Genomic DNA, 26050 nt, shown 5'->3' with positions numbered 1-26050 from the left:
AGGCCCTGGGTTCAATTTCCAGCTGTGCCAATAAAATGAAATGGCTGAGGTTCATTTTACTAAATGTTTGATATTCAACTATTTTCTGTTTTGCTCCTTTATTTTCTGTAATTTTGGACATGACTACTTCCTGGACTAGATTATATAAAACAACCTCTCCCTCAAGGTCTTTGATATTTTTTATTTTCAACCACCAAATAAGGTAAATCATAGACATGTGTAACTTATTTAGCATTGTTGGACAAAATTTTAGAAAATTTTCCAAATCCCTTAAGTTTATTTCTTAATTAAGTAATTATTAAGTTTATTTTAACTACAAACAATATTTATCAATTTTTAAATTTTTTAATTCAGAAAAACGAACACACTCTAATAATTTCTTAATGATTCGTGGGGCTGTGAACATCCACACTCTTAGAGAAAGCCATGGGTCTGGCTATCTTGTTTTTATGACAAATATTTCTCAATGTGTGTTCCATGGAAGTAGCTAGGGGGCGCTACTAGTAAAGCGGGCTACACAGAGAAACATGCCAGGAAGTATACATTTTTAAGATTTCTTAAGGTTCTCAGTATGCTTAGTACATAAGTCCTGAAATGAGGGCTAAGGTATGAGATGGCTCTGAAACTTATTTGACCATGAAAACCCCTGGGAAATACTGGTCATACTGAGTGACTTCCATCTGTTATACTTCTTGAATACTGTCTCTGTCTTTTCAAAGAAGTTTTCACTCTCTTCCTGCACAGGAAACCTGTCAGCTGTGACTTTTTGCTTCTGGCAGTGTGTTCAGACCCAGAGGCTTTCCCCTTGGTCGTCTGAAAAAGTAGGTAAATGACTCCAAGTATGAAATAAATCCCCTCTTATGAGAAAAAGGCATGAAATTGAGTGCAGAGACTTTGGTACATTAATTATGGATTCTCAGAAGTGTGTATGTGCGTGTGCGTGCGTGTGTGTGTGTGTGTGTGTGTGTGTGTGTGTGTGTGTGTTACTCAAGACCGACCCCAGGGACATTATACTTCTGAGCTACACCTGCAGCCCTTTTAAACTTTTATTTTGAAGCAGAGTCCTACTAAGTTACTATGTGCTGGCTTTAAGCCTGTGATCTTCCTGTCTCGAGATTACAGGTATGCACCACCATGCCTGATTGCATTTTTTATTGTTTACATTTATGATGGTTGAAGTTACTGAATAAATGAGCTCTACTTAAGTAAGGTAATTATATTAGTGCCTAATCACACCTACTTGTACTTAACAGTGCCACAAAACTTCCATTCAGAAAAGGATGGTTCCTTTGATATAGTGGCTGTATACGTAAGCACCAGTGTACAACAAGATTCAGCCGTCCACATACACTTTGGTTCGACTTCTGAAGAGTCTAAACTTGCTTTTCACATTGTGACGCTTGAGAGCTGTTTTTGCTACCTCTCCCTCCCTCACTCCAGCTCAATCCACATTTGAATGATCTAACTCCATGGAAACTTTTCAAAGTCACATGACTAACAGATGAGATGGGATCTTTCTCCTTGAACTCTCTGCTCACTCTTTTTGTTTCAGTCTTTTAACTCTGGTCCTGAAGACTCAGGCCAGTCTCACCCACAAGTTTTTTTCCTCCTCTTCCTCCTCCTCCTCCTCCTCCTCCTCCTCCTCCTCCTCCTCCTCCTCCTCCTCCTCCTCTTCCTCCTCCTCCTCCTCCTCCTCTTCCTCCTCCTCCTCCTCCTCCTCCTCCTCTTCCTCCTCCTCCTCCTCCTACTCTATCAAACCTGGAGGAGCTTCTGCTCCATTAGACACAAATTCCTGTTTCTCTATCTCCCTCTGCCTAGAGATCTCCAAGATCATCAAGGATCTCAGGGCACTCTGTTCTGGAGAGTCTCACCTCTCCTGTGCATGTCAAGGATGAGATGAGTTCACCAGGGATTAGCATCTTTGCTTTTATTTTGCTTGTGAGTGACCAGGTCTCCATCCCAAGGAATATCCTCTCTTATTAATCACATCATTTTCTTAATACTTTTACCACATCTATTGTGGTAAAAAATCTGATACTTCATTAATTTTCTGATGTATCTACATACATTCCTTTTGTCTTCCTAGCTGTGAGTTCCTTTGAGGACACATGACATTTCCCTTATCTATTATGTGGCTTCTAATGATAACACCTTATAGTTGGGCACTGTGGCACAAGCCTTTAATCCCAGGGCTTGAGAGGCTGAGACAGAATGATTGAAGGTTCAAGGCCACCATCAGTAACATAGCAAGATCCTGTTTCAAATTTAAGACATAGGGCTGAGGTATAGCTCAGAGGAAGAACTCTTTTAGCTTCAATCCCCAGGACTACACACAGGAAATAATATCCTCTTATAAAACACTGATCAGGGTGCAGAGTGGAGTTGCCAGTGGTCATGGAACACAGCAGTGATATTGTAGTCCCAGTGGGCATCAACCTTCATGATTTTGGTCAAAAGGATATGGTGCTCTGGGCCAAAAAAAATTACTAACTAAAATAGGAAAAATGACAGTAAAATCCCACAGTAATTATAATCCTGCTAAAAGTCCAAGTAGTCATTGACAGGCTTACCTGTTGACAGTGGTTTCTTATGCTGTCTATATGAATTGTAGGGCCAAAGTTTTTAAGGTGAGGAAAGAAAAGGGAAATAACCTGGTTTTTCTGAATTAATATCACACTGACTGTTTTATTTTGGCACATTTATTGTGCCAAATGTGTCTAAGACACATTGGAAAAATGTGTCTTGTAACTGGTAAAATATGGATTTACTAACTAATTCTCTATAATTTGTTTCATTTCTCTTCTTCTGCCAAAATTAGGCTCATATCTGGGGAAGAGGATAGACAAATAAAAGGGCAAAGGACAACTACTTTGATATAAGAAAACAATACACTTGTAAGTGAGCCATAGGCTATAACTATGAGTCACATTTTGAGCTATCAGGTACAATACATATATACTTCCAATCTATTAATCTTTTCACAGAGTGACCATAATGAATAGATTTTATATATTCAGATATATTTAAACTATAAAGTATATAATCACTCATATTAAATTTTTTAACTGGAAAGAACTTTAGAAAGAAGGAACTATGATGTAAAAAGAACCAAAATTGTCATTTCGGCAATGGTTGCATATTGGCAAAAACGTATGGTTTGATCTAGTAACATTCTGTGTGTGTGTGTGTGTGTGTGTGTGTGTGTGTGTGTGTGTGTGTGTGTGTGATTGGGGAGTGAACCCAGAGCATTCTATTTATGAGCTATACCCTCAGCCCTATTTTATTTTTTATTTTGAAACAGAGTCTCACTAAGTTGTAGAGGGCTTGGCTAAATTGCTGAGGCTGCCAGGAACCTCTCTGATCATTCTATCTCAGCTTCCTAAATACTGGGATTACAAATTACACCAAGTCTAGCTGTAACTTTTTACAATCCATGTGCTTTTGTTTTTTTCTTTCTCTTATTCTTAGCTAATTAGCTTTACAAAAGGTGAGGATGTAAAGAGTAATTTTTTTTTTTTATCATGGTGCTTTTTCCTTATGCCATCCTGTCTTAAAGTAAAGTCCTGAATATGATCATTAACTACAGTGTACCCATGCTGGGGAAATGAACAGCAAAATGACAGAAAAATCATGTGAATGTATTTTAAGTAGTTACCATCATCACTTAATTTATATATATATTTTATGTAATTCAGTAACATGATAATAATACTATAACAAAATGGAATAGTGGTGAGTAAAAAGAATTATTCAAAAGGAAAGACAGCTGGGCATGGTGGCACATGCCTTTAATCCCAGTACTTGGGAGGCTGAGCCAGGAGGATTGCAGGTTCAAGGCAGTTTCAGCAAACTTTGCAAGACTCTGTTTTAAAATAAAAAATAAAAAGTGCTGAGTGTATATCTCTGAGGTAGAATACTCCTGGGTTCAATCCCTAGTACCAAAAAAAAAAAAAAGACAAATTTTACCCAATACATTTTGGGATTGGGGAAATTGAGAAAGGCATCTCTTCCACCATCATATTCTCTTGTACTCTTTGCTACTGAGTTTATCACATATAGTAATTGTGTTATTACTTTGGGTCCACATGTTTTCTTCCTTTTATCTTGATTTTCTAGGTTATTTATTGTCATTTAACTTTGTATATAAATTTGTTCAAGTGAAAATACACGATACAGATCTCTCTGGTAAGTACGAGAGAACTCAACGTTGCTGACTCAATGTTCAACTCTCAACATTCTTTAAGCTAAGAACCAATAGTATTATAGTGTCAAATATACAGATTGTCCCCTGTTCTCTGACATTGGCAACTATTTCAGTTCAGAATTAGCTTTTATTATTTCTTTCAGAGAATATAATTGGCTTCTTTTTGCTTTTTAACTAGTATGACTATAACTTTAAATACTTATTTGATTAAGGTCTATGTGGATTTTTTATCTTACTGAAAATGGACTTTGATTTTATTATACAGATGCAAATGAGTTCCATAGCAAAAATAAAATGTCATGTCCTGGCTTTATCATTTGTGGAGAGAAGAGACATCCAGGTGCCACTCTTTTGGAATATTCTTGACTTTTAACTAAACTTCATACATCTTGCATTAGGAATCCACTCCTCTGTGTACTTTGCTATTGCCATGTATGTCTCAGGGATGACAAATAGTAAGCCCTCTTGTCCTTACATACAACTCTTCTAGAATTTTATTGTCAGAAAAGAGTATATTCTGCAATATATTTTAATAATCTTCAAGTAATTTGTTTCCTGATCTGCAGGACATATATAATTTATGAAGCATATATGTATATGTATTCAGAAACTATATACATAATACATTATTTCTGAATCTGAGCAGAAGAGAAAAATCTTATAAAAATCAATAGCTGTCTATACATATAGATATGCACATACACATAGATTTTTTAATAAATAAACAGAAGAGAAAAATCTTTTGCAATCTCTGTTGTGAATGAAGATAGCTTCCACAAACTTTTCTCAAGCTGTAGAACAAATCTCTGCTCAGCTTAGTTCTCACTCTGATAGACCAGAGTTTGGAGATGAAGTAGTTTCGTTTTTATTTTTTGGTGGTGAGGATTAAACCCATGGGCATTTTACTTCTGAGCTAGACTTCCAGCCCTTTTTTTAAAAAAATAACTTTGAAACAGGGTCTCACTAAGTTGATGAAAGCCTTGATAATTTGCTGAGGTTGTTCTCAAACCTGTGATCTTCCTATCTCAGCCTTCCAAGTACTGGGATAACAGGCATGTGCCACCACACCCAGCTTAGGTTACTCTTGGCTGCCTTTCATGACAACTCATAAAACTTATCAAACAGCTTTTTTTTTATTTTAGCAGAGAGAGAGACCTTGCATATATATATATATATATATATATATATATATATATATATATATATATATTTCTTATAGTACCAAGTAATTCATTCAATTTAATGAAGACATGCAGAACACTACCACATGCCAGGCACTATGTTAGGTAGTAGGGACATAGGATTCTATCAGACTGAATAGCTTTTGACTTGTCTCTCAATTCCAAAACCACAAAGGAAAATAAGAATGTGAGGACTTTTCAAAAATTTAATTCAAGTCATTTAACTTAATAACATGGTTGCCTATTTGTTTCTGTGTTGTCATTTACAAGCATGAGCTTATCTGTCTTACCTGAAGAATCTTATCACCAGGCTGCAGTAGGTTGGAGGCTGGCCCATCAGGCTGAACCCTAGTAACAAAGATACCCTATAAGTCAGAAGTAACAAAGGTTAGGATTCTATTTCTGACAAATAAGCCTACTTAAACAAATTTTCATTACAATAGAAAACAGTGAAAATAGTTTAAAGGCAGTTTATACATGTTCACTTCAAATATTATCATAGTACTTTAAATAAGACAGCACTCTTCATGACAAATTTAAAGAACATGTTCACTTACAAAAGAGGAACAAAACAATTTTTTGGGGGGCACTGGGGACTGAAGCCAGAGGCATTCAACCTCTGAGCTACACCCCCAGCCCCCTTTATTTTTTGTTTTGAAACAGGATCTCAGTAGGTTGCTGATAGCCTTGATATGCAGTCCTTGAGTCTGCGATTCTCCCGTTCCAGCTTCTCAGTATTGGGATTACAGGCTTGCACCATTGTGTCTGGCTCAAAACTAGCTTATCTTGTTTTTAAGGTGCAATTATGGTTTATAAATTGCTATCATGGTATATTCATAAAAATTTCTTACCTAAATCATTTGAAATATGATGCTGGATCATCTTTTTATAAATTCTGAATTTTTCTTAAGCTATTCTACATTAAAAATGTTACCTACTTGATAGGCTATCAATTCAATGTTTACTTTAAAGGACTTACTAGAATTGTATATATATTTGTACTAGTTTGTTTTAATAAGTTAATTATTGTGTATATTGCTGAGATTTTTAATATAAAATATACATAAACAAATTAAACATAAGATAAATCCAACATGCATTTATTTTATTTTATTTTATTTTTTTGCGGTACTAGAAATTGAATCCAGGGGCATTCTACTTCCAAGTTACACCCCCAGACCTATTTTTTATTCTTTATTTTGAAACAGAGTCTCACTAAATTGCAGAGGACCTTACTAAGTAGCTGAGGCTGGCAGCAAGCCTATGATCCTCCTGTCTCAGCCTCCCAAATGCTGGGATTACAAATGTGCACCACCATGTCCAGCTTCCAACATGCATTTAAAGTGAATTTTATGTCTATGTAGTTATAAAATTCTTGAATTGCTCAGTTTATTAAATAGGTTAATTTTATCAACCACATGTATGAAGCAAACATTGATGAATGATTAACTGTCTACCACATGCTGGGCCTTAATTGCCAATGATACAGAAATATACAGAAGGTAGCTTCTGACTTTAAGAAGCTCACAATCTAGTGGAAAAGAAGTTAAGGAGCTGGGCGTGGTGGTGCAAACTTGTAATCCTCGTACTTGGGAGGCTGAGACCGGAGGATCACACGGGTTTGAAGCCAGTCTCAGCTACTTAGTGAAGCTCTCAGCACCTTAGTGATACCCTGTTTACAAATAAAAATATAAAACAGGTTTGGGAGTGTAGTTCAGAGGTAGAAGGCCCCTGGGTTCCATCCCCAGTACCACACATACACGGAAAAAAAAACCCCGAAGGAAATCAACAATTATAAAACAGTGTGACAAGTGTTACGATTGAAGTGTAATAGATTGTAAAAAATGTTGTGCTTAGCTTATACTTCGTGTGTCGGGGCTTCTGAGAAAAGGACTGGGCCAGGTGTGGTGGCGCATGCTTGTAATCACAGAATTTGGGAGGCTGAGACAGGAGGATTGTGGTTTGCATCCAGCCTCAGCTACTTAGTGAGGTCCTTTGCAAATGAGTGAGACCCTGTTTCAAAATAAAGAATAAAAATTGGGGCTGGGGGTGTAGCTCGGAGGTAGAATCCACTGGGTTTAGTTCCCATTACCGTAAAAAAAAGGGGGGGGGGACTTATCTGACAGCTAAATCATAAAGGCAGGTAAAAGGCACCCACACAAGCAAGGAGAGGAAGGATGTCACAGGTAAAGGTCATAGCATGTACAGAGCACAGTGCCTGCTGCATTTTAGAAATGAGAAGTAGTTGTGTTTTACTGGCTTGGTGATAAAGGGTGAGAGGGATGAGGGTGGGGATATACTTGAAGATAGGCCAAAAGGAAGGCAGGGCCAGATCAAGGTGGGCCTTTCATAGCCTTACTTAACAGTTTGAGGTGCTACTGAAGGGTTTTAATCATAACTGTGACAAGACCCTAATTGACAGCCAAAGACTGAACTGAATAAATAAACAAAGTGGTACATCCATACAGTGGAATATTATTTGGCTACAAAAGGGAATGTACTGATATATCCTACAACATCATGCTAAGTGAAAGACAGAAGTCACCAAAGGCTGCCTGCTACACAATTCCATTTACATGAAATGTCAAGAATAGATCAATAAGCTGAAACAGAAAGGAGATTAGTGTTTGCCAGGGTCTGCAGAGCAGTTACTGGGGAGTAACCAGTAATGTGTACAGTTTCTCTTTTCTTTCTTTCTGGTGCTGGGAATCAAATCCAGGTTCTCATACATACTAGGCAAGTGCTCTACCACTGAGCTATACCTCCAGCCCAAAGTTTTCTTTTTTTTTAAGATAATAAAAATGTACTGAAATTAAATAGTGAGGATGGTTGGACAAACTGTGAATATTAAAAGATTTCTTAATTGTACATTTAAAAAAATTTTTATTGGTGCATTATATTCATATATCATATTGGGGTAAAAAACTTGTGTGTACAAACATGCACACATCACTGATTTAACCCCTCAAAAAAAACCTCAATTACATCATTTTCAGAGAAATGGATGGAACTGAAGGACATTATGCTAAGTGAGATTAGTCAGTCACAAAAAACAAGAAATCAGATGCTTTCCCTAATATGTGAGAGTTAGGGAGAACTGGGCCATAGGAGAAACTCGAGGTGAAAAAGAAAATCCTATGGAGGAGCAAACAAGACAACCTAAAGGAGGAGAAAGGAGGGGGGAAGAGGAAAATCTCTAAAACACACAATGTACTTAAACATATCAAAGTCAACCATTAATTGTAATATTAAAGGGATGAATTCTATGTCTTGTGAGTTATAAGTCAGTTTAGCTGTTAATTTTTTTAAATTTATAAAGTTTATAAATAAAAATAGAAAACAAAATTTTAATAATATCCTTGCCTTTTAATTAGAAAATCATATCTTTTGCTGATAAATAAAGTTAGTAACTCTCACTGAAACCCATAACTTTGTGTATGGGTATAAATGGTTTCACAAACAAAGCCAAATTAAACTACTTCTATTTATGTTTTAATTTAGCATTTTGATCATTTTGAAACTAATTAATTTAAAGTTTATGAATGATTTATATTAATTTAAATATTTTTCTTCCTTATAATGATGAAATTACAGATAGATCTCAAAAGCTTTAAGAAACTTTATAAATTGTAGCCTAATAATTAGATTTCTAGAACTTACCTTAAGAAAATAAACTGGAAAATATGCAATATAGATCTACTAAAATGTTCATTATCCATCATGACCATATTATTATTATTAGTGATTGTTATTATTATTGATACTGGGAATTGAATCCAAGGGCTTTTTACCTTGGTGCTATACCCCAATCTTTTCCTTCCTTCCTTCCTTCCTTCCTTCCTTCCTTCCTTCCTTCCTTCCTTCTTCCCTCCCTCCCTCCCTCCCTCCCTCCCTTCCTTCCTTTGTGGTATAGGGGATTGAACTCAGAGGCTTCTACCTCTGAGCTACACTTCTAGCCTTATTTTAAATTTTGTTTTGAAACAGGTTCTCTCTAGGTTCCTCAGAGTCTCACTAAATTGCTGAGGCTAGTTTTGAACCTGTGATTCTCCTAACCCAGCCTCCACAGACTGGGATTACAGGCATGTACCACCACACCAAGAAACAGGGTCTTGCTATGTTGCAGAGAGTCTAAGTTTTCAATTACTGGGATTATAGGTGAGTACCACTATGCCTGGAAAATGTAGTATTATTTTTAATAAGAAAAATTACAAACTATAGCTAAATGTCTAATAACAGGGCATTGATTAAAGAAATTATGGTAGCCAGGCATGGTGATACATGCCTATAATCCCAGTAACTGGGAGGCTGAGACACGAGGACCACAGGTTCAAGGCCAGCTTCAACAACTTAGTAAGGCACTCAGCACCTTAACAATACCCTGTCTCAAAGTTTAAAACATAAAATATAGTAGGGTTGAGGGTATAACTCATAGATAGAATGCCCCTGGCTTCAATCCCCAGTACCAATATATATACATACATATATATATATATATATATATATATATATATATATATATATATTGGTAAAGCCATACAATAGAGTGATATGTGGTTATTAAAGGTAAAGTCTGAGATGGCTGATAGAGAAATACATTGATGTTTTGTGACCAAGCAGGTTATAAATCATCATGTACTATGATACTAATTTTATAAAAATCTGTTTATATGCAGAGTTATATGGGAAAATATCTGGAAAATATCTCCTAAGCATTAATAGGAGGTCCCCCCCTTATTTTTTATTTTTATATAATGATTATATGCTACTTATAACATTAAGGACATCATAAAAAACTTTAATACATTTTAGGGTAAAGGTGGCATTAATAAGAATGATGTTGAAACAATGTTAACCTCTCTAGTTGTAAAGTGGTCAATTCAGAAGGAAAAGAAAGCCAGTTGTCTGAAAAGGGACAGTTAAATAAGACACAATGATGAGGCTACTAGACCACTGACTGGCACTGGCTGTGGAAAAAATATAAACCCATGGTTCTTCCACGCTGGGCACTTAGCTCTCATACACTATTAGTCCAAGGGCCAATATATAAAATCCATTTTCCCCCAGCAACCCCTTCTTACTATTGGGATTTCTATTCAGTAGACATAATGGCAGTACTTTTTTTTTTTTGGTACTGGGGATTGAACCCAGGGCCATTCTACCTCCAAGCTATATCCTATATCCCTTAAAAATATAGCCAGGTGTGGTGGCACACGCTTGTAATCCCCGTGCTTGGGAGGCAGAGACAGGAGGATTGTGCAGGTTCAAAGCCAGCTGTGCTGGCTTAAGAGAGCCTGTTTCCATATTTAAAAAAATATAAAAAATAGGTCTGGGAGTATAGCCCAGTGGTAGAAGGGTTTCTAGGAACTCCAGTACCAGCAAAAAAAATTACACACACACACACACACACACACACACACACACACACACACATATACACTTTGAAATCAGGCCTGGTTAAGTGTCTGAGACTATCCTGAAACCTGTGATCCTCCTGTCTCAGCCTTCCAAGTACTTATAAGTGTGTACCACCACGCCCAGCCAGAATGGCACATTTGCACCAAAAACTCACTCTATCTCTGATTCCTGTGGGTGAAGTTGTGTTGACTTTATTTCACCTCCACAGTCAAAGCCTCTGCTACTCAGCTGACTCTGATGGCTGTGCTGTAGTTCTTTGGCAGGAACAATTTCATTTGTGTGAATCCAGACCATTGTTGCTGAATGACAGCCATTGCATTGCCTATATCCAGAAGAACCAGCAACACCATGCCCTGACTTCCGGGACAATTCATATGTGGCATCTGTGGTAGGTTTAACTTCACCCTTCACATGGTCTGTGGGATTCAACTGCTTTTCTGAAGAATTGCTCTCAGGTTTACTTATATGGTAGCTAGAGTCTTCCGAAGCATTTATTGCCTTTTTCCCCCCTAAAGCTTTATTTCTTTTCAATTAATACATTTTATCAAGGAAGAAACTGCTTCTGCCCATTGGCATAGCTTCCTTTTCTCTGTGTATATCCTACCAGCCTGCATGTTGCCACATTAGGAGAAGCAGAGACCTGAGTACCACTTTTCATAATGGTCTGTGACATTCACTTTTTATGGAGGTGGAAAGTTTCCCAAAAGACTGTGTTCAAAGGCCAGTGCCTTAATGTTTCATTGTATTTATGTATATGAACACTGCCATATGAAAGAGACCAATGAAATCTGAGCCCCTTCCGCAGTCTTTGTTTGATGAATATTGATGAGAAATACAACAACTTTGACACTGCTTTGAAAAAGCTCATTGTTGCAATGTGTCACTCTTTCAACGGCTCATTTTATTCTGAGACTTCAAAGAATACTTTGGCACTGATGACAGAATTGGGTGGGGACTCGTCAGATTCTTCATTTTGAAAATTAGAACAATAACCTCCTATTGTTTGGGGAGAAGCCATCTCTGAACTTTTCTAAATAATAGGAAACCAGCTTGTATCTACCAAAGATCCAGAGTGTCATTGTATCATCTTTATAGCTCTACTAGCAAGATCTAAAATATGTTCAGCTTCTTATAACTTTTGGTAGAGTGCTAAATGTGGGACAAACTTATCAGGTAGTTTTGTTGCAGCAAAATCCTGTTGCCCAAGGCAGGGAAAAGTCCTGAGTAGATACACTTTTCCAATGAGGTAGTATGTACAAGTATTCTTCTGCTGCTGCAACAAAGGGCCACAAATTTAGTGGCATAAGACATCACTAACATGTAATCTTAGAATGCTATCAGTTGGAATTCCAAGACAAGTCTCAGTGGACTAAAACAAAAATGTTGGTAGGGCTGAATTTTTTAAAATAAATCTCTTGGAGAGAATCTACTTCCCCATCTTTCCTAGTGTCTAAGAATTTCCACGTTCCTTGGCTCATGGTCTCCCTCTTCTATCTGCAAACTCAGCAGAGGTGTATCTTTCTGACCAATTTTCTATTGTCACACCTCCTTCTGACTGCATCTAGGAAAGATTCACCTTTTTTTTTTTTAATGGTACTGGACATGGAACCCAGGGGCATTCTACCTCTGAGCTACATCCCCAGCCCTACTTTTTATTCTTTAATTTGAAGCAGGGTCTCACTGAATTGTGAAGGGCTTCACTAAGTAGCTGATGCTGTCCACGAACCGTGATGCTCCTGTTTCAACCTTCTGAATGCTGGGATTACAAGCGTGTGCCACCATGCCCGGCAAGATTCACCTTTTCTAGTGAAACATGTGATTATATTAGGCCTATCTAGATAATCCAGGATATCTCCTCAGCTCAAGATTCTTAACTTCATAAAATCTACAAACTCTCCTCTGCTGTGTAATGGAACATAGTCCTAGGTTCCGGGAATTCAGATGTGGCCACTTTGGGGGAGCCATTTTCTTTTGTGCCTACCATGCTTTTTAAGTAAGTAGTAGTCAAGAGCACAGCTCTGAAGTTAGCCTGTTTGTGTTTGCCATTTACGAATTAGTGACCCTGGGTGAGTTAACTTTTATATACGTTACTTTTCTTCATCAGTAAAATGGACATAAAATGGTACATAATAATTGCATTAAGTGGAGTGAATACATAGAGGATACTAAGAACATTTGATGGCAGTTAGTACAGGGTCAAAATGTTACTAAAATTATTGAAAGTCCAAAAATCAAGCTATAATTTAAGGTCCTTTATCCAGCAAAGCGCATGTTGAGTGTTTATAAACCTCCAACTATACAAGCTTTACTGGAGGGAAATTATTTTTTTCCCCTCCATTTGGAGTATACATAAGGCCAACATTTGTCATCTGTCCCTTGAGTTCCCAACAGGCAAGGGGATTAGCATCTCTAATTTTGGAAGGGATTCCTTAGTGGCTTAAACACAATGGTTCCCCTTGGTACTGCTTCTGGAGTCTAGATCATGGCCAGACAACAGGGTAGGAGCTAAAGTTCTTTCAAAAGAAAGATCTGAGGAAATCGTTTTCTGCAGACACCAATCTGGATGTGCTTGGGAAACAAATCCCTTGGAATTATCACAGAGGGACCCCCCCCCCCCCATAAACTGGGCTAAAGCTAATCTAGAAAAGCCTGTCTAGATGCACTGCATAGGTATGACCTGTTGCTGCACATATTTCTGTGCCATTTTAAACACGTCTTTATGTAAGTCATAAATGACTAGTCCCAAAGTTCCCATAATGGGCTTATAAAAAGTTTTGCTTTTCACAGGTTCTTTTGAAAAAAGGACGAATTTAGGAGACTGTCCGCAGTGCTAAGATCTGACCTTTTCTTACTGGTTACCTAGCCTCTATACCTCTGGGCTTAAGCCAAAGACTCAGAAAGTTAGGCGACAAGGCCGGCACTTAACGTTCTAACTTTAGAGGTGAAAGGAACTTTCTATGGTTTTTTAATGATGAAGGTGAATGACTGTGACAGTCTCAGCTATTGTAAATGTAGACACCAAAATAGAATGTGTCTTGAGGGACCTGCAACTTCAATTTAGAAATATGCTTTTCTTTAACATTCTGGGAAGTCTTAGCTCTAGCTGATGCTAAGAAATTGGTTTCTAGGAAGGCCACATCTTAAGAAAATTTCTATACTATTATAAAATTTAGAACACAGTAGTTAAATATTTTAGAATATACATTTCTATAATATGATGCAATTATGAAATTTTCAAGAGAGTTTCTGGAAAAAAAAAAAAAACCAGCTCATGAAAATAGCAAACAGAACCACAGATTCAGTACTGGGGATACTGTTCTCTCCCCAAAACATGGCAACCATTAATTTTCTTTCATAAAATGGATAACATTACTATGTAGGTATATAATTACTATGTAGGTATACAATGTGGCTTGTAGAAGCAACATTAAACATACATAATAGACTATCTCTCCTTACTCTACAATTACAACAAGACTTGGCGTCAAGATCAAGGTGTTATCAATAGTGTTTCTCTCCATGAATCAAAAGTATGATGAGATATTTTAAGGTTAATTGCTAATGTATCAAAATTTATCCTTTGAACAATTTGCTGCCTTAGCAATTCAGGGACTTACATGCAGCAAGAGAAAAGGTTTATCCTATATATAGTTAACAAGATAAAAGATTTTTTGACTTATTGAAAGCATTTTCAAATTGGCAATTTATTTTCTTTTCTCTGATGTTCTTTTTATTCTTGTTTTACTTTTTGATATTACCTTTAGGATTGATAAATTGAGCACTAGAATATTTTTTTAAAGTTTGATGCTTTTCATAGTGATAATTCTCCATTAGGAAATTGGAATGTAAGAGCTAAAATTATGTTTGATTTTCATTATTTTGGTTTTGGTGATACTGGGGATGGACCTCAGGGTCATTCTACATCCAAGATACACCCCCCATCCCTATTTTTTTATACTTTATTTTGAAACAAGGTCTCACCAAGTTTCAGAAAGCCTCACTAAGTTGCTGAGGCTGTCTGTGAACCTGTGATCTTCCTGTCTTTAGCCTCCCATGTACTCGGATCACCACACCTTGCCTGGTTTTCATTATTTTATAACTATATTTTTATATTAATTGCTCCAATAGTCTCATTATTATCTAGTAATTAAACATCTCTTGGTGTCACTGTAATAACTGAAAGTATATTTGCATCCTGTTTATTCTTGGTGAAATTTTTGAGCTAAAAAGTAATTTTCTTTTGTAATATTTTCTTTTTTCTTTTTTGGTGGTACTGGGATTTCTGGAAGCCCTTCTACCTCTGGGCTACACTCCCAGACCTATTTTATATTTTTTATTTGGAAACAGGGTCTCTTAAGCCAGTGCTGGCTTCCAACCTGCATGATCCTCTTGTCTCCGCCTCCCAAGCACGGGGATTATAAGCGTGCACCATCACGCCCGGCTATTTGTGTCATAGTTTCTTTTAAAATCAATGTTCACACTTCTTTAAAAAGTCAATTTTCTGGCCGGGTGTGGTGGTGCACGCTTGGGAGGTGGAGACAGGAGGATTGCGCTGGTTCCAAGCCAGCCGTGCTGGCTTAAGAGACCCTGTTTCCAATTAAAAAATATAAAATGGGTCTAGGATTGTAGCCCAGAGGTAGAAGGGTTTCCAGGAACCCCAGCACCACACACAAAAAAGTCAATTTTCATACTTCTTTACAATAGTCTTTCCAGATTTTTGGCTTTATAGGAGAAAAAAAAAGACTTTTTAATTTAATTTATCAGTGTTTTATTTATTTACTTTTTTCGTGGTACTAGGGGTGGAACCTAAGAGCTTTCTACCTCCGGGCTACACCCCTAGACCTATTTTCTAATTTATTTGGAAACAGGGTCACACTAAGTACCTGAGGCTGGCTTCGAACCTGTGCGATCCTCCTGTCTCAGCCTCACAAGTGCTGGGATTACAAGCATGCACCACCACGCCCAGCATTTTATCAGTGTTTTAAAGCCTGTACTTAAATACAGGACTCAATCCGGTTGTAGTGGCTCATGCTTGTAATCTCAGTACTTGAGACAGGAGGATTGCAGGTTCAAAACCAGCCTCAGCAAGTAGTGAGACTTACATTAACCTAGTGAGACCCTGTTTCAAAATAAAAATAAAAATTGGGCTGGGGTATAGCTCATAGGTAGAATGCCCCTGGGTTTAATCCCCACTACTACTACTACACACACACACACACACACACACACACACACACACACACGCACACACACGAAAAAACAAAACAAAACAGGACCTCAACTGGTCTGGTGGTGGGTCTTTGGATCGCTGAGCTTAATACAGTTTACCAGTTCTCCCGAGCCCTTAAGGGTTTTCCTTCTCTGCTTTGCAAATAGTATAAAATAGTAGAAACTATTAAAGACAGGAGTAGGCAGCTATAGATGGCTGTGCATTCTCCTTCCTTGGTTTTCCTAAAATAGTGCTGGCAACTAGATTTCTGATGATCATCCCTGCAGGCTCCCTCAAAGCCCCTTCAATTGTATACTTTTTTTTAAAAAATACAATCTGCATCATTTTAAAATCATGAATTGAGAAGTGACGAATTCAAACTTTTTCTGTCAGTTTTGCTAGAAATAATGTTTGTGAAGTGATAGGGTATTTTATTGTAAGTTATATTCCGTCAAACTATGATTCTTTTAGAGTTAATATGGGTTTATTCAGCAGCTGAGACCTTGTTGTACTGTCATACTATGCTAGAAGTATTTCTTAGAGGTGGCAGTGACATCAGGTCAGGAGGTGAATGCCCAAAGGACACTAGAGTTGTCAATTCTTGACATGTTTATCTTGACATCAGTCATGATAAAGTGGTTCTAAGATAGGGATGTGGATAAAGTGGGGTAGAGTGAAACATAGTGGTTTTTATTTTTACTTTTTTAGTTCTTACATTTCTATACTATTTTCTTTTTGTACTTTTCTTTTTTAATCTTAATTTTCTTTTTTACTTTTTAGTCTTTAAATTTCTATACTACTTGGAATTTTGTAGTGATATTTTTACATATTACTTATATAATATTTATTATTATTATTATTATTATTATCATTTTTTATGGTACTAGAGAGGGAATCCAGGGGCATTCTACCTCTGAGCTACACCTCAAGCCCTATTTTTTATTTTTTATTTTGAAACAGAGTCTTAGAAAGTTGCAGAGGGCCTCACTAAGTAGCTGAGGCTATTCATGAACCCGCAATCCTCCTGTCTTAGCCTCTTAGTACTGGGATTACAAGGGTGCACCACCACTCCTGGCTCTTTTCTGTAACTTTTAAAAAGGTATATATTTAGAAAAGGGAACGTTATAGTTTATGTGTCCAATAGTGAGAATATATTAGAATATATTTATTTTTAACTTATAAATACCTATATACTTAAATATCTTATGTGGATATATAAAAATACAAACACATGCCTGTATTTTAGTAATGAACAACTAGAGAATGAAATTTAAATACCATTTATAACAGACTCAAATATCTAGGAATAAATCTAACAAAAGATATGCAATATTACCATGCTAACAACTGTAAACATTGCTGAAGGACACTTTAAGAACCCAAATAATTGTAGAGAAACCAAATAAGTGCCATGTGGTTGGAAAAAAAAAACAAATAAATGGAGATTCATGTGCTTCAAATGTTCCTACATGACCTTCCTCCTGGCTCATCTTTGAACCTATTTCACTCCAGCTCCACAGGCCTCCTGGCTAATGCCTACCTTGGGACTTTGTACTTCCCATGTCTTAACAGAATATATTTAGAGGAGGATAACTTTGTCACACTGACTTTGTCAAATGACCTAAGGGGCAGGAGATCACACCCAGTAGAATCAGGGGAAGTTCCTAAGTAAGAGTGGTTGTGACTCTCTTTGTCCCTCTGACCAACTTACTTACTTTAGGGCCCAAAGGTGCAGACTCCAGGGAACTGAACCCACCCCAGTTGGTGTGTACAATTCTTGCTGCAAAGGAATAACAAAGTTTCCCAAGTGCAAAGTACTCCACTAATTAGTTGTTCTGAGTCTAGGTAGAAATTGTGACATAGGGGATAGAGGAAACATGTCCTCTCCCTATATATAAACAGAGACTCAGTATACCTCAAAAAGCAAAAAGACAAATAATATTAAGACATAGTTTTTCTTTGTTATTTTGTTTTGGTATTGGGGATTGAATTCAGGGGTGTTCTATACCTGAACTATCTCCCCATCCAGCCCTTTGTATTATTTTATTTTAAAACAGGATTTCACTAAGTTGCTGAGGCTGGCCTTGAAACTGTAATTCTCCTGTCTCAGCCACTCAACTACCGAGATTACAAAAGGGTGCCACAATGACTGGCTATGAGTTTTCTTTAATCACTTTAACATTTAAGTTAAAAATTAAAAGAGGTTGCTTACTTTCTATTAATGAATGTTCTTGGTGGTTAAAAGTTCCTTGTTATGGAGAATGTGTTTTGTGTAGGTAGATAGGCTTTAATCAACAAGGTTTCAAATATAGGAAGCAATTTTCTAATTTATTGTACTTAAGTAATATGTGTAACTATATTAAATATATTATAAACATTATGGGCAACTAAATATATACATTTGTGTACTTTGGTACCTTATGTAATAATCCTAAAGCATTATTATTACTTAATCTAATTTTGGATTTATCTTTAAATTATATGTAATATATGTGTAATTTTAACATATAATTATAAATAACTCACTCCAAATTATGGTCCATTAGTCTAACTCTCTGCCATATCTAGGGCTTCAGGTTAATTTAGTGTCAGTCTTTACTGGAAATGTGTCTTTCCCTCAGCTCTTCCAAAGGATTTGAGGGGGAGTTGAAGTTAAAATTTAGAGGATATAAGAAAGAACTCTGAGTTCACATAATTTCTTCCCACATCCAAAGATGAAAAATGGCACAGAAAAAGTGGTATTCAGTTATCTGGGTTTCTATTTTAACTTGTCATAGATTTCTTTGACCTTGACACCTGTGTTGTTGCTTGACTTTTAACATTTCTCTGTCTAAGGGTATTCACTCCAAACTCCCCCAATCTTTCCTTGAAAATTACTTCCTTTATATACCAAGGAAAACAGATTTGCTTCAATTATGATTACCTCCTCTTAGACCGACTAGTGCTCTATTTGTAGAAAACAGCAGGTTTTTTTTTCTTTTTTTGTGTAGTATTGGGAATTGAGCCCAGGGGCATTCTACCTCTGAGCTATACCCTCAGCCCTATTTTATATTTGTTTTTGAATCCTGGTTTCACTTGGTTGATAAAAGTCTCACTACTTGCTGAGGCTATCCTCAAACCTACAATCCTCTTGTTTTAGCCTCTCACGTACTGGAATTGCAAGAGTACGCCATAATGCCCAGCTTACAGCAATACTTCTTGTGAATGGAAGTATATCAGAATCTCTGGCACTATAGTACTTTCAGTTTGAAAGATGAAAGAGACCCATTTTTGTAACCCTGTAATAGATGTTCTTGGTGATCTGCCATATTCCCGATATCAGACCAGGGTCCTCATCCTGCAGATGTTGCCAACAGCTCATGATTGTACATATCCTTTGGGAAATTCCCTCACCTTGAAGTCTCCTTTCTGGGAAAGGCTTAGAAAATTACATCCTCTTCTCTGGGGTGGCTTACAGCCACAGACTGACTGATCCCACTGTATATAATCCTAGTACTTGGGAGACTGAGACAGGAGGATTGCAGGTTCAAGGCTAGCCTCAGCAACTTAAAATAAAATAAAAATTTAAAATAAAAAATAAAATAGAGCTGGGGGGATAGCTCAGAGATAGAACATCCCTGGGTTCAGTCCAAAAAAACAACAAAAAAGAGCACTTTCTTTCTCCTCTTAGGATGAGGCAGCACGTGGACACTGCTGATGGGCATTTGAGGACCAGGCTTCAGCTAATACACATTTGCCCAATTTCTAGCCTCATTCTGTCCTGTTTTTCATTTCCCTTTAGCTTTCACCTGAGAATGATTCTTTAGTAAATCACTTGTACAGAATCCCCATCAGGCTCTTAATCTAGGAAAACTGACAAGATAAATCTAAACTATAAAGATTAGAGCTCTACAGTATCTTCTTGCCTGAAAGTGATATGTAGACTGTGTACTTTGCTTTCTTTCTACTGATTCTTTGGAATCCAAGATCGGGAGATAAAATGTTCCCTCTACCTAGAGCATAGAACAACTCTGGGGGTAGAATGGAAAAGTAGGTCATATTGATATTTTATATGTATGCATCAAATGTTATTTATTTTTATGTATTTTTTTGGTACTGGGTATTAAACACGATGGCATTCTACCTCTGAGCTACACCCCAGTCCTATTTTAATTTTATTTGAAAACAGGGTCTCAGTAGGTTGATGAGTCTCACTACTTGCTTAGACTGTCCTCGAACCTGTGATCCTTCTGTCTTAGTGTCCAAAGTACTGGGATTACTGGCCACCATGCCCTGCTATCAAATTGGATTTAATAAAGTTAAATAATGATGCTATAGACAGAGACCTGACAGGTATTGCTTCTTATGTACCTATTTGTTTTATATTAATTTTGATTAATAATATTTCTAGGAATTCTCGTTGTCTTAAATCTTTTCAAACAAGAAACTAGACATAACCTGGGTTGGTGGTGCTCACCTGTAACATCAGTATTTGGGAGGCTGAGACAGGAGCACCATAGGTTCAAGGTCAACCTCAGCAATGTAGGAAGACTTTCAGTAACCTAGTGATACCCTGTTTTGAAACAAATAATAAAAAGGTCTGGAGGTGTAGTTCAAATATAGAATGCCCCTGGGTTCAATCAATCCTTAATACTACAAAACAACAAACAATCAAAACTGGACATCTCATAAATCCCTAAAATACCACTTAAAACATGCAGAAACTTTGTAAATGGTTCGTGAAAGATTTTACACTTTCCAGCCATCTAATTGACTCTTGGTAATTAACTTTCTCTGGCGAATCTGTCAAATCTTTTAAGTAATTACATAAGACCTTATTTTGTGAATTAACTTTTAGTGCTTTAATTTTTTTTTTTTTTTTTTTTTGGTGGTACTGGGGTTTCTGGAAGCCCTTCTACCTTCGGGCTACACTCTCAGACCGATTTTATACCTTTTATTTGGAAACAGGGTTTCTTAAGCCAGCACAGCTGGCTTCAAACCTGCGCGATCCTCCTGTCTCTGCCTCCCAAGCGTGGGGATTATAAGTGTGCACCACCACACCCGGCTTAGTGCTTTGATATTTTGATTGGAAGTGTTTGACATTTTCCAGTGAGTAGAAACAAACTTGAAGACAAAGCTTCTAAATCCGTTCCCACTCCACTTTCCCCCTCGCTTATTGCAGACCATGCTAAGTAGCTGAAGCGATGCCCTAGATAAAATATAAATAATATACAACCCCAGCAGCAACAGCTGGCTGTGCACTGCAGCTTTAATTTTATTGAGAAAAAGATTTTACTGATTGTTAGAACATCACACTATGAAAACATTCTCAATTTTAATGATTTTCCTAAATATATTGTTGAATTTAAATGTCACAATGTTCTTAGTTTAACGGGTACTTTTCAATCACTTTATTTTTTCACATACATGTCCCAGTGATATTTTCCTTAATAAGCATGTCTTTGTTGAATGATATCTGCTTATTTGCTTTTGTAGGCCAACATTCACCTTTTTTTTTCATATAATAATGCCTAGAAATTATCATTTTCCAACATATCAAAGTCAACCACTAAGCCAAGCAAGGGAAGGAGGGATGGGGAGGGAATGGGGTAGGAATTGGGTAGGGGTTAAATCAGTGATGTGTACATGCAATCCTCCTATCTCACAAGTTTTTTACCTCAATATGATGTATGAATATAATGCACCAATAAAAAAATTAAAAAAAATAAAATTTGAAATATAGAAAATAAATTGAAATTGTCTACGACTTGTATAAAGTGAAAAAGTGCTATGTATAGTTTAATATCTATGTAGTAAATATCATATGCAGTGACCCAGTGCTTGGGAGGCTGCGATAGGAGGGTTGCAAGTTTGAGGTCAACCTGGACAACTTAGTGAAGACCCTGTTTCAAAAATAAATAAAGCCAGGCGTGGCAGCGCACACTTGTAATCCCAGCATTGAGGAGGCTGAGAACGAGGATCGTGGTTTGTGGACAGCCTCAGCTACTTGGTGAGGCCCTCTGCAACTTAGTGAGACCTTGTTTCAAAATAAAGAATAAAAAAACAGGGCAGGGTGTGTAGCTCGGAGGTTGAATGCCCTGGATTCCATCCCCAAACCCGCAAAATAAATAAATAAATAAATAAATAAATAAATAAATAAATAAATAAATAAAATAAAAAGGGTTGGGGGTATAGCTCAGTGGTAGAGCACCCTTGGGTTCAGTCCCCAGCACCAAAACCAACCAACCAATCAATCAGTCATATGTGACAAGGAGTTCTAGACAAATGTGTTTGCCATTCTTGTTTTTCATACCCATGAACAACACCTGATGGGAAATAAGCAAATATAATGTACCTTTTTCATGAGTGAAAAGCATGCCCTTTGCAACCCTTCATTGATGAACCATGCAATGCCATGAGGCTAAGTCATACTGGAAAGCGATTCTTGGGCATTTTTGAACTTGTCATTGCCACGTATACCTCTGGGTATTGTTATTGCTGGGTAAAGATATCAAGTAAATGCTTTCATTCTGCCTGCCTGTCCGCCTGCCTGCCCGCCCGTCCGCCCTCCTTCCTTCCTCCCTTCCTCCCTCCCTTTTTCCTTCCTTCCTTCCTTCCTTCCTTCCTTCCTTCCTTCCTTCCTTCCTCATTGAGGATTGAACACAGGACCCAGGAACATTCTACCTCTGAACTACATTCTCATCCTTTTTTTTATTTTGAAACAAGAGTCTTGTTAAGTTGCTAAGACTGGCCTCAAACCCGAGATCCTCCTATCTCAGCCCCCCAAGTACAGGCATGAGCCACCATACCTGGCTTTCCACTTGTTAATACAAATTGTATGTATAACACTTCTATTTGATTCAGTATCCATATCCACACAAAGGGGAAAAGTCCTATTTTTTTCTACAGGTGGAAGGTGGAATGAAGAGTTTTAATTCTGTTGCAAGTTATTTGGGCATCTAGAGGCAAAAACTTAAAAGTAGTGCAAGTAAGTTATAATAATTGTGAAATTCTTGAATGTTTATTTAGAGTTTATTGGTGATCATATTTTATATTTTTCAGATATTATTTCATATTATTTTATATATTATTTATATTGATATAATTCGGGTTATTTATATATTAATATATTATTTATATATAATTGTATATTATTTCTATATTTGTATATTATTTCTATACTATATTATTTCTGTATTCATATAATATATTATTTATATTTTCATACACTATATATTATTCCAATATTCTTTCTATAGCTATTTATTTATTTATTTTTGTAATATCCAATAGCATTTTATCTTCAAGCTACATCCCTAGCCCTATTTTATTTTTTTATTTGGAAATAGGGTCTCACAAATTTCTTGAGAACCTGTCCTAATTGCTAAGGCTAGCTTTGAACCTGTGATCCTCCTGTCTCAGCCTCCCAAGCACTGTGATTACAGGTGTGTGCCACCATACCTGGCAGAAATTAGAGCATTTAAAAAAGAACATGGATTTGTTTCTCCTATCATTTCTGTGGCTACTTTCAGATTTCCTAACCTGTTGGAAATATGGGTGAGCTCTCTAACATCTTCCTGGTTTATGATAAACTGTAGAGAATAGGGGATTCTTTGGCCTCAGTGCTCCAGGATGCTTATTATCTGCTGTTGAGTCCTTCGAGGGTAGGCTGGATCTATAATATAGCACTCATTGTTATCCCATGACTGAGTAATTATTTGTGGGACTGTTTGGTGCAATACCTCTATAGCATACAGGGAGAGGGGCTACCGGGCTTCTTTAATGACTTTCAAATCCAGGCGCTTTGTCCTTCTTTCCTCAAATGGAGCAAGGAAGGATATTAGTCCCTAGATGATGAGCTGTGAATGCATCATTAGAAGTTGTTTCATTTGCAGCGTCCTGGGTTGCCTTATGAAATACTGCAACAGCATGGTATCAATCATCTATTAATCTACTTTCGCTTTTCTAACAACATCCTGTGGAAATTATACTGGTAAAGTCCTTGGACTCTGCTGCTAGGACTTAATATTTTTTGAGTGTTTACTGCAGCTGGCTCCACTGGCAGTCACCATTGCAACGATACCTTGGTCCACAAGTTATATAATTGCTTAGCAATCTGCTCTGTACAGTATGCTCCTAATTATCTAGGTTCAATAGAGAATACATGCTGACTTTCAAAGACTTGTTGAAGCAAATGTGTAGGCTATGACTAATTAGAGGGCTCTGTAATACTTTCAATATTAGAATATCATATTAGTCTCAACTCTACAGGGTATAAATTTGTCATGTGGCTCTTCTGCGAAGAGGCATTTGCAGACAGAGGCATGTTTTATAGTGCTTATTAAGAGAAAAGGAACTGGAGTCAGATCAATTTGGTTTCAAATCTCGTCAGCCATGGAGTTGCTAAATGACCTTGGGCAAGTTAATTAACCCCTCTGGGACTCAGTAAAATGGGGAATACTACTACTACTCAACTAGCAGAAGTTGTTATGAAGATCACATAAGTTTATAAAGAACCTGATACACCGCCCCGCATATTGTATAATAAAAGGTTCTTATTTTTATTGCTTTATTATCAGATTTACGGGATCAACATCTTTTATCTCTCAGTAGCATTTTTCTGGCCGGACAGAAATATTACTTTATTGGCATACACCGTATCATGACCTTCATCCCTGTCTTTGAAAGGCAGAGACGAGCATCACAGAGGGCTACTTCCCTCCAGCCTTCTGCTGCTTTCCCTTCCCTTGTATGTGAAAACAGTTTACACTTGGAGATGAACTCTAAGATAATGAGCTCCAGGGTGAGTGGATTGCTTTTCTCAACTGCTAAGCACTGTTCTGATAGTATCAGCAGCAAGGTTAATTGGACTATGTTCCTTTTACATGAGGAGACCATGTTTGACCGGTCTCCTCAGGACTATGGTGGGTCTTCCATGGAGGTAAGTCTGCCACCAGATATTCTCTACTGTCAAAGTCTGGTACAAAATAGTAGGCTATATGTGGCTTACTCATGAATCCTCCCTAAAACCTCAGTTAACTTTTGGATGGTCTCAAGTGTTTTTATCTATCAATCTCACTAGCCCAGATTTGATTTGATTTAATTTATTTTATTTTATTTTATTTTATTTTATTTTATTGTAGTACTAAAGACTGAACCCAGGGGCATTTTATCTTCCAGTCTCATTCCCAGCCCTTTTTATTTTGAAACAGGGCTAGATTGCTGAGTCTCACTACTTGCTAAGGCTGTTCTTGAACCTGTGATCCTACTGTTTCAGCCTCCTAAGAGGTTTTTTATCAGAAGAGGCCCTGTGGCTAACGAAATGAAATGCAACTGAATTTCCCAGAGATTAATCTCATTACGTATGAGTTCTACTTATCCTAGATTCTGGTGGGCATTTAAATTCTTGTGTATTGGGGAAGGGTTAGGGAGTGGGGAAGGAATCAGGGAAAAGCCTACCAAATGCTCTGTGCTGTTCATTATCATTATAATGTAAGAGTATAAGGCCACAATAAAAGTATTAAAAATAAGTCTTCAGGGACTGGCAAAAAAAAAAAAAAGAATTTTTTTTGCATACATTGTCAGAGCTGATATCTTAAGATCCTCTGGATACCGCAAAGTGGCCAATGAACTGAGTACTACTCTGCTTCTTCTGTTTAGAAATTCTGGTGACTCTTGTCAGTTTTGCAATAACGGAGATTCGCTTTTTATATTGTTAAGTTTTTAGAGTATAATCAGCCAAAGAAAAGTGCTTTTGAGGGAAAAAAAAGTCTTTCAGTAGATTCATGATACGAATCAAGCTCTCTATCTAATACATTTAACCAAAAGAGAAAAATTATAAGATCATAGCCATAGTTCAGTCTCACTAGAATCATCAAACTGTTACAAGTGAGAAATTAAATCAAGTTATAAAGTGTCTATATTCATAGAAGTGGAAGAATTATAAGCAATTATCTGAAAGCCTCAGATATAGTCCCCTGCAGTTAAAATAGAAGAAACGTAACAGTATTCTACATCCAAGCTACACCCCCCCCCAGCCCTATTTTTAAAAAATTTTTATTG

The 26050-nt window shown here is 37.0% G+C and overlaps 1 protein-coding gene across 3 annotated transcripts in view; it reads right to left on the bottom strand.

The window, feature by feature from the left end:
• Nucleotides 1-26050, bottom strand: part of LRRC7 (leucine rich repeat containing 7) — a gene marked incomplete at both ends in the record, with an annotated part of 413422 nt that overhangs the window by 6432 nt on the left and 380940 nt on the right. For all 3 annotated transcript variants that reach the window (XM_080692757.1, XM_080692758.1, XM_080692759.1), the window contains one exon: nt 5676-5750. In XM_080692757.1, the coding sequence (XP_080548883.1) occupies nt 5676-5750 (75 nt within the window). The remainder of the gene's footprint in view (nt 1-5675; nt 5751-26050) is intronic.

Source organism: Muscardinus avellanarius (assembly GCF_963383645.1).
Source record: "Muscardinus avellanarius genome assembly, chromosome: 3".
In the NCBI taxonomy this organism is placed as follows: domain Eukaryota; kingdom Metazoa; phylum Chordata; class Mammalia; order Rodentia; family Gliridae; genus Muscardinus; species Muscardinus avellanarius.
This window is presented reverse-complemented; position numbering and strand designations above follow the sequence as displayed.